Source organism: Trachemys scripta, chromosome 2 (genome assembly GCF_013100865.1).
Source record: "Trachemys scripta elegans isolate TJP31775 chromosome 2, CAS_Tse_1.0, whole genome shotgun sequence".
NCBI lineage: Eukaryota > Metazoa > Chordata > Testudines > Emydidae > Trachemys > Trachemys scripta.
The window spans coordinates 32103744-32118049 of NC_048299.1; the positions used below are offsets into that span (position 1 = coordinate 32103744).

Sequence of the window (14306 nt, forward strand, 5' to 3'; positions counted from 1 at the left end):
AAGTTAAAGCGTACCTTTTATCAATTCACTTTTAGACAATTTTTTTTAATTACTGTAAAAAATTTAAGTTATGAGCCATTGAAAATAGAGGATTAGAAAAATATAGCAACACTTATCACAATGCTATAAATATATGTAATCTGAAAATCCCAATACACCATTTTAAATTAAACATAATAAATCTGAATCTCAAATATCAGCACTGTTAAGAGTTAGAATAATCATTTATATACAATATAATTTAACCCTCAAAATGCTAACCAGGAAGTAAAAATTTGAAAAAAAAAAATGGTACTAGATACCCTAAACTGGAACTCTGATCTGGAAGTCTCAGAATGACAAAGAATTATGTTCAATTACTTGACGGAAAGTTATAAAACAGTGTGAAAGTAACACAAAATCACCACCTATTCTAAAATAGGTAACTGGAAGGTATTCAGTGGAACTCCCAGATTAATTCATTGGAAATTACACAGTTAAAGCACAGCACCACTCTGAAGACAGAAGTATGTGTTAACATGGAATGCATCAGGTGTGCTTGGATAACAAAACCAACCCTGCATATGCCATGCTGCTTAAACATAAACCAAATGCAAAACTACTAACTCCTCCTCAAAGACATTCAATATGAAGAGACTGTGGGTTTTTGTTCAAATTTGACTTCGCGGCACCTTTAAGAATATTTCCATCCACAAGGTCAGGCACTATACTGTATATTGCAAAGAAACCAATATAATCAGTCATTCTTTATCTTTGTTCAGCCCATCTCTTAAATGGGATAAGTAATTGCGGGAAACAAATCTTACCTTTAAAAGTGTTCTTATTTCCTGTTCAATTGCAGACTGGGTTTCAGGACTGAGTTTCCCTGTATCTGTGTACGTCATAACACCAAGCTAAAGAAAGAGAATAGCAAGACAAGAAAAATCTTCCATTTCAATAAAAAACTGATGCTATTGCTATTTTTGTATAAGAGATGTACTACCCACCCGCCACCCACAAAATTGCTAGATAATATATACATCTATATTACTAAATCTGGCAAAAAGTCACAAGCCAAACAAGGTATAACATCACTGCAGGGTTGTATTTTCATATGGTCAAAACAAAGCTCCCTTTAAGATTACATCTTAGTTGTGAAATCATTTTTATTCTTTTCAAGCTATCCAATATAATGCTGTCTCTTTAAAAGTCTGCAACAATCACAGTTCTCTCCACCCCCTTTCCCAATGTCAGCTGAGATTTTCTTCCAAGGAATGAATCTTTAAGATTATCTTCAATTTTTAGAACATTTATTTTGCTACAAAAATAATCTTGTGAGCATGCATAAGCAATACTCCCCCTTAGCAGACATGAGTTTGGTTAATGCAAGTGTATAAGTTGATATGTCAAATGTACAGAACTCATCAAGAAAACCCATTGTATGAAGGTCAAAAGACAAAGCTTGCATTTCAAATTATCCAGATCACTAGTTTATTGGGTTATTATGTCAACAGAATTTCTTGATCTCTATATAGCTTGATCTTTCATAGCTGTGTGCACATAAAAGGTGCAGAATCAGAGCAACTGCTATGACTCGGTATGACTAAATTTAAATTAATATGATCTTACCTTCTCACTCATTCCAAATCTAGTCACCATCAGCTTTGCTATTTTAGTAGCATTGTCGAAGTCACTGGAAGCACCTAAACATTAAAAACAAAATTTATGTTAAAGTTAACTAAACCAAAGTTACATAAACTTAATATCCATTGACAGAAGATTCTTTAGCCACAGATCTCAACTGACCTGTTGTGATGTGATCACTTCCAAATATGAGTTCTTCTGCTACTCTCCCTCCCATACTAACATCCATTTGTGCAAGCAGCTGGGATCTAGTTTCACTCCACCTGTCATTTTCTGGTAGCAAAGATACCTATAAAATGTAGAACTTGTCAGATTAAAATAAAATAGAGCATAAAATAGAGCAGTGTTAGGGCTTCTGTTTTTTTCTGGATTTATTAATTTTATTTTTCAGGTAGTTTTTTTTTTTAAAAGCAATTTTTGAGTTTTATATAGATGTCCAAAAATCAGGAGTTTTCAGGGCTTATTAGTATATATTGTAATGAGCAATCTCTTTGTAACACTCCTTAGTTCACTTTAATGTAGTACTGTTTCAAATTGCACTATGTTAAAGCACACTATGGAACCTTTAGTGCACACCAGCAGGATCTCCACGGACCTATTAAAGATCAAGACATTAGTGTCTTTAGAAATCACTCCCCTGTAGTTCACATTACTGCTCTGTGTAGACAAAGCCTAAATATTAAATAAATATATGGAGATATACCTATCTCATAGAACTGGAAGGGACCCTGAAAGGTCATCGAGTCCAGCCCCCTGCGTTCACTAGCAGGACCAAGTACTGATTTTGCCTAAGTGGCCCCCTCAAGGGCTGAACTCACAGGTTTAGCAGGCCAATGCTCAAACCACTGAGCGATCCCTCCCCCCAAAAAATACAAGTAACTATTTTCATTGTTTATTGGATAAATGCCAATTTCTTCTCTGATTTAAAATACTTTTTTTTTTTATTTAAAGAAGGGTTTTATTGGTAAAATGTAAAACCAGAAGCCCTAAGCAACCTACATGTTGATATACCCAAGAACCAAGATCAGGGAACTACAAAATGACTAGTATCCCCACTATTTCCTGAATGTGTGCTCAGCACAGTTCAACTTGTCTGGAGGATATAGATTCATAGATTCCAAGGCCAGAAGGAACCATTGTGATCATCTAGTCTGACCTCCTGTACAACAGAGGCCATAAAACTTCCAAAATAATTCTCACATTCCTACAGCATCCCTTTTTAAAAAACATTCAATCTTGATTTAAAAATGGTCAGTGATGGATAATCAACTACAACCCTTGGTAAACTGTTCCAATACTTAATTACTCTCATTTTTTGAAATGTATGCCTTATTTCCAGTCTGAATTTGTCTAGCTTCAACTTCCAGCCACTGGATTGTTATACTTTTTGCCGCTAGACTGAAGAGCCCATTATGAAATATTTGTTCCCCTTATCAAGTTACCCATTAATCTTCTCTTTGTTAAGCTATACAGACTAAGCTCTTTGAGCCTATCACCATAAGGCATGTCTTCTAAGGTACGTCCAGATTACCCGCCGAATCGGCGGGTAGTAATCGATCTCTCGGTGGTCAATATATCGTCTCTCATCTAGACGCGATATATCGATCCCCGAACGCGCTCCCGTCAACTCTGGAACTCCACCAGGGCGAGCAGCGGTAGCAGAGTCGACAGGGGAGCCGTGGCCATCAATCCCCCACCGTGAGGGCCCAAGGTAAGTCGAAATAAGATACATTGACTTCAGTTACGCTATTCTCATAGCTGAAGTTGCGTATCTTACATCGACCCCCCTCCCCCCCCCCCCCCCCGGTGTAGACCAGCCCTTATACTTTAATTCTCATGGCTATTCTCCTCTCCAATTTACCAACATCCTTCTTGAATTGTGAGCACCAGAACTGGACACAGATTCCAGCAGCGGTTGCATCAGTGCCAAATACAGAGATGAAATAACCTTCTACTTCTACTCAAGATTCCACCCATTTATTCATCCCAGGATCACATTAGTTCTTTTAGCTACAGCATCACCCTGGGAGCTCATGTTTGACTAATTATCCACCATGACCCCAAAATCTTTTTCAGATTCTTTGCTTCCCAACTTAGAATCCTTCATCCTATAAGTATGGACTACATTCTTTGTTCCCAAATGTATACATTATCCGTATTAAAACGCATACTGTTTGCTTACGCCCAGTTTACCAAATGATCCAGATCATTCTGAATCAGTGACCTCTCCACTTCATTATTTACCATTCCGCCAGACTGAGCCATCTGCAAGCTTTATCAGTGACAGTTTTACATTTTTTCCCCAGGTCACTGATAAACGTTAAAACAGTGTAGAGGCAAGAACCTGCAGGATCCCAATGGAAACACCTGCTCAATGACTATTCCCAGTTTACAACAACATTTTGAGACCCATCAATTAGCCAATTTTTAACCAATTTGGTGTGTGCCATGTTGATTTTATATCATTCTAGTTTTATTTTTTTTTAAATCAAGACGTCATGCAGGTACCAAGTCAAACACCTTAAAGAAGTCTAAGGCTGTTGGATCAACACTACTACCTATATCTACAGAACTTGTAATCTCATCAAAAATTATATCAAATTAGTTTGACAGGATCTATTTTTCATAAATCCACGTTGATTTGCATTCATTACATTACCCTCCCTTAATTCTTTATTAATCAAGTCCTGTATCAGTCACTCCATAATCTTGCCCAGGATCAATGTCAAGCTGACAGGCCTATAATTACCCATCTCATTCCATTAACCCCTTTTTAAAATTGTCACAACATAGCCTCTCTTTCAGTCTTCTAGAACCATTCCAGTGTTCCAAGACTTATTGAAAAATCAACATTAATAGTTCAACAACCTTTTCAGGCCAACTCTTAAAACTCTGAGTCGCAAGGTTATCTGGACTTGCTGATTTAAAAGTGTCCAACTTCAGTAGCTTGTGTCTAATATCCTCCAAAGATACTAATGGAATGGAAAGTGATATCAACATATGATGAGACTACATAATCTGGATTTCCCCCAAACACAGAACAGAAACATTTATTGAACAGTTTTGCCTTTTCTGCATTATTATTAGGGGCCCTACCAAATTTCAGCCATGAAAAACACATTATGGACTGTGAAATCAGGTCTCCCCCATGAAAACTGGTCTTTTGTGTATTTTTACCCTATACCAGTGGTTCTCAAACTGTGGGTAGGGACCCCATTTTAATGGGGTTGTTGGGGCTGGCGTTAGACTTGCTGGGGCCTGGGGCTGAAGCCCAAGCCCAAGCCCCACTGCGAGGGGCTGGAGCTCTGGGGCTTGGGCCCCTGAACATGGGGCGGCAGGGCTCGGGCTTCTGATTTGTCCCCTCCCACCTAGCACGGAAGGGCTCAGGTGGACTTAAGCTTTGGTCCCCCTCCTGGGGTCATGTAGTAATTTTTGTTGTCTGAAGGGGGTCGCGGAGCAATGAAGTTTGAGAACCGCTGCCCTATACTATACAGATTTCACAAGAGAAACCAGTGTTTCTCAAACTGGGGGTCCTGACCCAAAAGAGGATCATGGGGGGGAGGGGTCGCAAGGTTATTGTAGGGGGGTTGCTATATTGCCACCCTTGCTTCTGCACTGCCTTCAGAGCTGGGTGGCTGGAGAGCGATGGCTGCTAGCCAGGTGCCCAACTCTGAAGGCAGCGCCCCACCAGCAGCACAGAAGTAACGGTGGCAATACCATACCATGCCACCCTTACTTCTGCGGTGCTGCCTTCAGAGTTGGGTCCGGACCCCTATAGTTACAACACCATGAAATTTCAGATTTAAATATCTGAAATCAAGAAATTTATTATTTTTAAAATCCTATGACCGTGAAATTGACCAAAATGGATCGTGAATTTGGTAGGGCTCTAATTATTATAGATAATACCATTTCTCCCTAGTAATGGACCAATAAAATTGTTTCTAATATATTTTAGAACTCCTTATTGTCCTTTACTGTGCTGGCCATAGATTTCTCCTTGCGTCCCTTATCAATTTCTACAATTCCTAACTTCTGATTTATATTCATTACTGTCAACTTCCCTTTTCTTTAAGTTGTTTTTTTGTTTGTTTGTTTTTACAGCTGCCTTCTGTTCCCCTCTAAACCAGGTTGATCTTTTAACTAGTGCTGCCTTCTTTTTCAATTGGCGTTTTCTGGGCATTTAGTAGGGTGTTCTTAAATTATTCTCAATTATCACTCAATTTTCCAATTAAATTCTTCCTCCCAACTGATTGGGTTCATGATTGTTTTCAGCTTTGTGAAATTAACTCTATTAAAGCACAAATATATATATTACTGTCTGGACTTTACTCTGCTTGCACATTATAAATGTGATCAAAGTCATGATCACTTATACCTAAGCAACCATTAATTTTTAGTTCTGTGGTCAGTCACTCTGCTGGATCATGCCTTAATACAGAATTCCTCTGTGTTGGCTGCAACACTTGAGGATGTTTTAGTACTGGCAGTAGGAGACCTCCAGTGTATGTTACTCAAATGATGTCCCCCAGTCTCAACTTTCTTTCCTTACATGTTGCAAACAGGTGCGTAAGGCGGTGGGCATCTTGTTCCCTAAACTGATTTGGTGGTCGATAGCAGACACCAACTAATATCCCATCTTGTTCTGTACCTGTTTGGACACTGGTCCATATGCTTCTGGATCAATGTGTTACACTAGCTTGTTAGGATATTAAAAGGCAAATATACACAATAGGGAACACCTCCCTTTCTATTCAAATACCACCCAGCTCAGATTTCAAAGGACAGGATAGAAATGTCAAAGGACACAGTCTGTCCTAAAAGAAGAGTGAGCTAATTATTGAAGTTAGCAATCTATTTTAGACACAATATCTTTGGAGAAGCACTGACTTGATACAAGGAAATTTCTATAAAAAGGCAGAGCTGCCTTTTTATAGTCTGGGATTTTCTGGCTGTTCTAGAAGAGAAATGGACCAATACTAGTTCAGAATCACATCAAGACTTAATATTTCCTCCTTGCCTATTTGAACCATTATTGATGGCTAGCAGGTTTGAAGCTAAGGAGAAGTCTGTCTCTCTAACCCAGATATAGGAAAAAGGAACAAAGTAGAAAAAACAATTCAGAAGATTTTTCTCTTTAAAAAGCTTATTTTTATATCTTATATACATTAGTTCATTAAAGTAGTTTTGCAATATCATGATGTGCCTTTTATGTCACAATGTTGCTGCGAAATTCCTTGAAAGTGCGAAAAGGTAAATAGTATAATTGTTAGGCTTATTTAAAAAAAAAACTCACATGTCCAAGTGTTGGTCCTCGGGGCATGATTGTAGCTTTGTTGATTGGCATTGCATCTTTGGTATAATATGCAATTATAGCATGTCCAGATTCATGATATGCTGTGATTGTTTTGTTTTTATCATCAATTTCTACACTTCTACGTTCAGGTCCTTAAAAACATATGAAAAGGAAAAGAATAATAAAGCTGCATAACAAGCACATGACATTAATTATCATTCAACATGTTTACACACACAGAGACATGACTGACATTTGAGGACTACAGTGAAATAAGAATCAAATTATAGTCATTAGATTTGTTACTGGGAGGAATTTTCAAAAAGGCTCAGTATTGGCCTAACTCTGCTCTCACTGAAGTCAATTTGACTTTAATGGGAGTAATGTGAGGGTAATTCCAAGTGCTTTTGAAAATTTCAGTCCATCAAGTATAAATAGATCAGAAGATGTTTTTGGATTAGTATATGCCTGAGGCATCCAAGTTTTACCTCACCATATGCAACTCAAACCAAATCTTGCTCCAGGGTTCTGATAATCTACCTCCCTTCTTTACAAGGAAGAAGCATATCGCCTTTATTTGATCCTTTGCCTCCCATTTATTTTTAAAGTGCTGACAGCATACTCATTATTGTATAAGACGTTGATTGAGACAGTCCTTGCTACAAAAAGCTTGCATTCTTAACAAATCTCAGACAATCTATTTTAAACTGTGGTTAACATACTGTGAACCCTCTGATCCAGATGGGTCCTATCCAAAGTTGGAGTGAACAGCAGAAGGCTTTTGTACAGCTATAGGTCATCCCCTTTACCCTCATCCTCCCCCAAAGCCTCAGTCATGTCACAATAGCATGCTTTACCTCAATCCAAAAATTGTCCTAACTATATCTATGGTATAGTCTGGCTGAGTATATTACAGACGGTGCCACTGTTTGTTTGTTTTTTACACTATTTGAATTTGTGAAAGATTATTGCAGTAGGTTGGAAACATGTTAATTTCTTCTTAACTTCGTAGCTTCAGAGCTTCTAAACACCCAAGCACGTTGGATATAATGATTCAATTAATTGCCTCTAAAAGCCATTAGCCTTTATAGCAAGAGTAAATTTCCCAATGTAGCACACTACCACACAGAGCATTTGCTGTCAGTATCTGAACCTGCCATGGCAACTACTATAAGCTTTGACCTAACTAGATAACATTACTGTACTTGAGACTATTACATTATTAGAATATCATTTAGGTTTGCATTTGAAAGAATCCATCTCAGGCCTTTCTAATGTACCCACCATTGTAGCTGGTAAGCACTAACCTAAAAACATCAGTCTAATTGAGAAGCAGGTAGTTGAAACTGATAACAAAATGCAATAAACACACGCAAATATAACACTACGCTATCTTAAAAACTGTTAGTCTTGCATATGAAAAGCCTACCCATGAGAATTTTGTCCTTTGAGAATTCCAGTTCCTTCATGGTTACCATATCTTTCCCATCAACAGCTGCCTTTAACGCAGCTTGGTTCACAAGATTTTCTAGCTCTGCTCCAGAAAATCCTACTGTTCCTCGCGCAATTATTTCTGGATCAAGAGCTGTGTGAAAAAAGAATAGATATTGATGACACCTATTACTTCCTTGCAAAGAATTTTTTTTCTGTTTATCTAACAATGTCAAAAACAGGTTAGACATTTATATGAATGAGAATACCTAGTTACAACAGTAAATATTAAAATAAACAAGTTTTAGAAGGGATATGAACTCTCATGCCTCTGGATTTAAACACACCTCTAACCATTGCAGATTAGAAGGAAGCTCTGCTCAGGGCAGGTTGTCCCATAACTGTCTATTGCAGGGTTTCTTGCACCTTCATCTGAAGCATCTGGTTCATGTCACTACTGCTGACGTGACAATGAACTAGATCGGGGTTTCTCAAACTTCATTGCATCATGACCCTTTCTGACATCAAAAATTACTTCACGACCCCAGGAGTGGGGACCAAAGCCTGAGTCCACCCAAGCCCCACCACCCTTGGGGAGGGCAGGGGAGAACCAAAGCCCCATCTCCCCAGGCCGGGGGGCCAAAGCCAAAGCCCAAGGGCTTCAGCCCCACACATGGGGCCTGTAACCTGAGCCCTGCCGCCCTGGGCTGAAGCGCTCAGGCTTGGGCTTGCCTTTGGCACTGGACCCCACCAAATCTAAGCCAGCCCTGGTGACCCCATTAAAACGGGGCCACAACCCACTTTGGGGTCTGGAATCATAGGTTGAGAACCACTGAACTAGATAGACCAAGAGTCTGATGGCAAAAGATGTCATCCCATGCAGCTAAATATTTATACTTACATTGATCATACTTTATTTTATTAAGGTACCATTTCAGAATTTCTGTTCGACCTTTCACATCTGGCCTTGGAACTGTAACTTGCATGTCAAAGCGGCCAGGACGTATTAGAGCACTAAGAGAAAGAAAAAAGAAATTTAGTAAATAAGATGTGCTTTAACATTTGAAGATCAATGCTACTGACAGAGTGTTACAGCAGCATCTAATTTTCTTAATAAAACAGACATTTTGTGAAGACTTTCTCCCAGGAACATACCTCTCTCTCCACTTATCTGTACGCTGTGGAAAAAGCGGATGTAGGTGTTCGTTGCTGGTTAACTTTAGCAGAAAGCAATTTCTATTAATCTATCAGGAGGTACAGTAATCTTTTTGTTGTACAGAATTACTGTCAAAAACGTATATGCGGCTAAGGGGTGATTCTTTACCAAGTTGTCAATGCATCATGGAAGACTGGGCACCCAGCCATCACTTAACACATTTTTTACAATTCTTACTAGAACACGTGGTAATATTTCCTCTAAATCAGTGGCTCTTAAATGTTACAAATTGGCCGGTCTCTACAGCTTTCCAGAGAAAAGTAATCTCAACATTATTTGTAAAATCTGAAGATTATCACAACTGCATATACAGCCTGTAGCGAGGCGGTGGGCTACCCCACAGCCCCGCTGAGGGCCGAACCTCCCCTACTACCAACGTGGGCGGAGCCACCGGGTCCGGCGCCCGCCCATCCGAGGTCACGGCCCCGACCCGGAAGTATAAAAGCCCGCCTGCAGAGCTCAGTGGAGGCCAGGCCGGCGGAGAGAGCAGACGTCCCTGGCCGAGCTCCCACTTGGGAAACAGCCGCAGGCCGCAAGCAGCCTGCTGACTCACTGGGCCGGTTGAGCCTACCTCTCGCCAGGTACCCCGAGGAGGACTGGCCAAGTCTGCCCCGTGCCAGCTACCCCGAGGAGGAGCCGAGTCTGCCCTTCGCTACCTACCCTGAGGAGCCCATGCTGGTGGAGAGCACCGACGACACTAAGACGGCCCAGATACCGTACGATGGGGAGTGTGGAAGTAGCCCGGGGGCAGCCGACCTCAGTCTGGCTGCTGCACTGCCAGAACCGATGTCAGTGAGTTGCGGCCAGGATCCCCACTGAGAGCAGCGAGTTTCCGTCGCTGCTAGGGCCCCAGGCTGGGACGCAGTGGAGTGGGAGGGCCTGCGTCCCCCCTGCCACCCACTCCTTGGGTGGCAGACTCCCCCCTTTTTCCCTGGCCTGGAGAGGCTGGGGGCTGCTACAAACCTCGACCCAGCCCCTGCTTAAGGGCCTGGGCCTCTGATTGACTATTTGCTACTGACCCAGCCCGGCTTAAGGGCCTGGGCAGCTGATTGACTGTTTGATTACTGCCCCAGCCTGATTGGGGCTCGGGGCTCTTTTCGGACTGTAGCGAGGCGGTGGGCTACCCCACAGCCCCGCTGAGGGCCGAACCGCGGCCCAAAACTACTACACAGCCCCCATCACTATAGAATTGGAGATTTAATACACATTTGTGAGACAGGTACATAAACTTCATACTTACTTATCTAATGCTTCAGGGAAGTTTGTTGCACCAATAATAATAACTCCTTCATTAGGCTTAAAGCTTCAAAAAAAGATTTAAAAGGATATTAGTTTACAAAGTTAGATTCCTAAGCATTATGAAATTTCACTTAAAAAAAATAAAAAACAAGGATTGCCCACTTTTTAGCTAGTTTACTACTTCTGGTTCTTCTCTGGGCCAGCTGCAGTCAATTGGTCTATCAGAGTGTGGAGTCCGACGAGGTCTGAGCCACAAACATAGCCACATCAACCCAATGATTGTCTTCGTGTCTTCTCTACCCACCCATCCATTCCAGAGGACATACCTCTGGAGGCAATCAATTGATAGATCATCATTAATAGGGAGAGTATGTCTTTATTTCCTAAAACGGGACTTAAAATTTGGTCTAAATAAGGGGTATTTTTCACCCCCCAAAAAAATCAAACCTCTGTTTTGAAAATTAAAGTATTTTAGGCTTAATCAGTAACAAAAATAGCTTTGTTAGGTTTATGGCTTGAATGAGTTGATGTGAAACATCAGGTACATTTTCATACAGACCCAGAGTTAAGCACTATTACATAAAGACAGATGAAGGAACATTCCAAACCTGCACTGCTTGTCAAAGTGGCAAGATGCAACCAAGCTCCCTAGGTCAAGTCGGGAAACAGTTTTTTTAGCTCATCCTTGAGGACAAAATGCAGGTAGTAAGCGCTTTTCAGCTTAATACTTCTATCGGGGGGGGGTGAATTTAGATTTTATTTGGTTTAAATCCTAGAAACACTGTTCCTAGTTCTCAAGGTCTGTATCCCAGTAAGAACACCTGCCAAATGCATCTACTTGAATCAGAGGAAAAGGACAAAGCTAAGCAAAGCTGGTGCACATAGTCCTTCTGGCACTTACTAAGCCAGTGCCCCCTGGGGCTAGAGGGGACGGGATTATTCAATCCTGCAAAGGGAAAGCAACATTTCCATGAATACTTCCCCTTTCACTGGTAGCTTTAATTCCTGCTGGGGCTCTACAGGCACTAAACCAGCTAATGCTCCAACTTCGATTTCTCATCCCCCTCCTTCATCTTTCACCCTTTTTCTCACTCTTTTTTTTTTTTAAAGCTAGGGTGCTCACATGCATGCACACACACGCACCATCTCATCTGCTTTGCCACTTCAACCTGGCCCTCTCGTATACTTTCCTACAACAGAATTCTTGGCTCTACTGTTCTTGCTAGCATAAAGTGTGATAAAATTGGTTATAGGTATTATTTAAATTGTATAACCTTTAATCAAATCTCAATTTTGAAGAGATTCTTAACCTCAGCTTTAAGAGAGGGAATATCTCATTCAGGTGTTTTAAAAATATCAATATCAAAATATCAAAGAACAAAAATATATGTACCCATCCATTTCGGCAAGAAGTTGATTGATGGTCTGTCTTGAGTAGGGATGCATTGGAGACTCAATTCTCTTCCCGCCCACAGAATCCAACTCATCAATAAATATAACACAAGGAGCATTTGCTTTTGCTTCCCCTAACAAAGAAAATAGCTTAAGAACATTTGAAATAAATGTATTTCATATATACAAACTATATCCAATTTTCCCTATTATTTCAGGATTCTATTATTTCTATTCTATTACTCCACTATTTTAGGACTCTTTTTTTTTTGCCAACTGTCACCAGAATTGCACTTATTTCAGTCAATGAACCAACGTATTTGGGAAAAAGTGACCAAAGATTAAGAAATTCATATTTTAGATCATATGCACACAAAAACTGTTTTTTAGGGTAAGTAGATGTCAAATTGTAACCCATTAAAACAGAAGACATTGTCAAGTTTGAGGAACTTAAGGTACAATACAATAGGTCAACTTTATCAGCTCTCTCACAGCAAAGGTTTCACCTTCAGAATTACAGGTATTAATTAACTGACCGCTCAAAAGCGATAGTTGTGGCCTTAAAAAAAATTCCCCAATAATCTAACATTCAGACCACAAATGGGTGCACACACACTAAACATCACAGGTTGGCTTTATTTTCCATCTAAATACCATCTGTTGAGGATAACTTGTAACTACACAGATGGCAAGGGGACTCCAGCAAAATGACAAGTGTCAAGGCAAAAGTCAATATTAGGCCTTAACAGTTTTCATAGTGCCTCTTTAAAGCTTATGCTCAGAGGCTGTTGATGGAAATAAGAAAGGGGATATTGAGATGTTAGCACTGTATGGGCCTTAATTTAATGAGGAGAGGGAGAAGTGAATAATCCCTTAATATATTTCCTATCACAAAATATTTTCTCCAATTCTTCAGACATCTGGAGATGAAAAACGGACACACCTTAAGTGAATTCTTGCTTCTGAGTATCTTTGAGGCAAGCATTACAGAGGAACATTTCTATTAAAAACTTAGACTTTATAAAACCTTGTGTTATCACCACTTCAGTTTTGGCCAAAAATTAGCCAAAAATTCTGACGATAGACAAAAATATTACTAAACAAGACAAATTAAACTGATTAATCAGATTTTAAATGGTATAAAAAAATAGAAGCTAAACCCAATTATATTTTGAACTGAACGGGATACAGTCAACTTGACATCTACTCAATTTAATAAATGTTATACCACCTAGCTTTTACACAGCACTTTTCATCAACAAATCTCAAAGCACTTTACAAGGGAGGAGGTGGTATTCTCCCAATTTTACAGACTGGGAAACTGGGACACAGAGGTGAAGTGACTCATCCAAGGTCACCCAGCAGGCCCATGACAGAGCAGGGAAAAAAACCAGCTCTCCTGATCCCCAGTCTAGTGCTCTTTTAAAGAAGCAAAGTTTAAAGTAAAAGAAGTGAGTTTCAAGTAGTACACCTGTGCCTAATTCGCCTGCCAGTTTGTAGTTTTACCATTTTCCCCACTTTTAAAAAATGTTTTTTTCCTCTTGCTGTGTGAAAGTCACAAAAAGGAGAAAAATACTATATTGTGGAAAGAGTGAAACTGGCTACACAAAAGTCTTGTCAAATTATTGTTTATTACAGCATGGTAGCATCCACAATGTGCTAAGCACTGTACATACATTGAGGAAGACATATCCTGCAACATAGCACTTATATTTTAGAAAGAAAAGAAAAAAAACAAACAGACAAAGGATAAAGGCAGACAACACAAAACATAAGGAAAGTGTCAAGGTGAAGACTGACATCTTGTTAGTTACATTTTGTTTATATTTTGTTTTATTTAAATTAAAAAAAGTTCTTCCTTAGGCATTACTAAGGCTACGATTTAGTCACGAGTATTTTTGGTAAAAGTCATTGACAGGTCCAAGGGCAATAAACAAAAATTCATGGCCCGTAACTTGTCCATGACTTACACTATAAATACCCCCTGACTAAATCTTTGGGGAGACCACTGCTGTGGGGGACTAGCTAGGGGGCCACTGCTTGGGGAGGGGAGCCATGGAGGCCAACTGCTTCGGCGGCCCTGGGGTCAGCCACACTGACCACTGCAGA

The 14306-nt window shown here is 40.0% G+C and overlaps 1 protein-coding gene across 2 annotated transcripts in view; it reads right to left on the reverse strand.

Moving 5' to 3' along the window:
* The window catches only part of YME1L1 (YME1 like 1 ATPase), a 39572-nt gene that overhangs the window by 2738 nt on the left and 22528 nt on the right, over positions 1–14306 (reverse strand). For both annotated transcript variants that reach the window (XM_034760186.1, XM_034760188.1), the window contains exons 11-18: positions 12199–12331; positions 10807–10869; positions 9252–9364; positions 8349–8504; positions 6920–7071; positions 1786–1912; positions 1609–1682; positions 807–893 (exon numbers count right to left, since the gene is read on the reverse strand). In XM_034760186.1, the coding sequence (XP_034616077.1) occupies positions 807–893; positions 1609–1682; positions 1786–1912; positions 6920–7071; positions 8349–8504; positions 9252–9364; positions 10807–10869; positions 12199–12331 (905 nt within the window). The remainder of the gene's footprint in view (positions 1–806; positions 894–1608; positions 1683–1785; positions 1913–6919; positions 7072–8348; positions 8505–9251; positions 9365–10806; positions 10870–12198; positions 12332–14306) is intronic.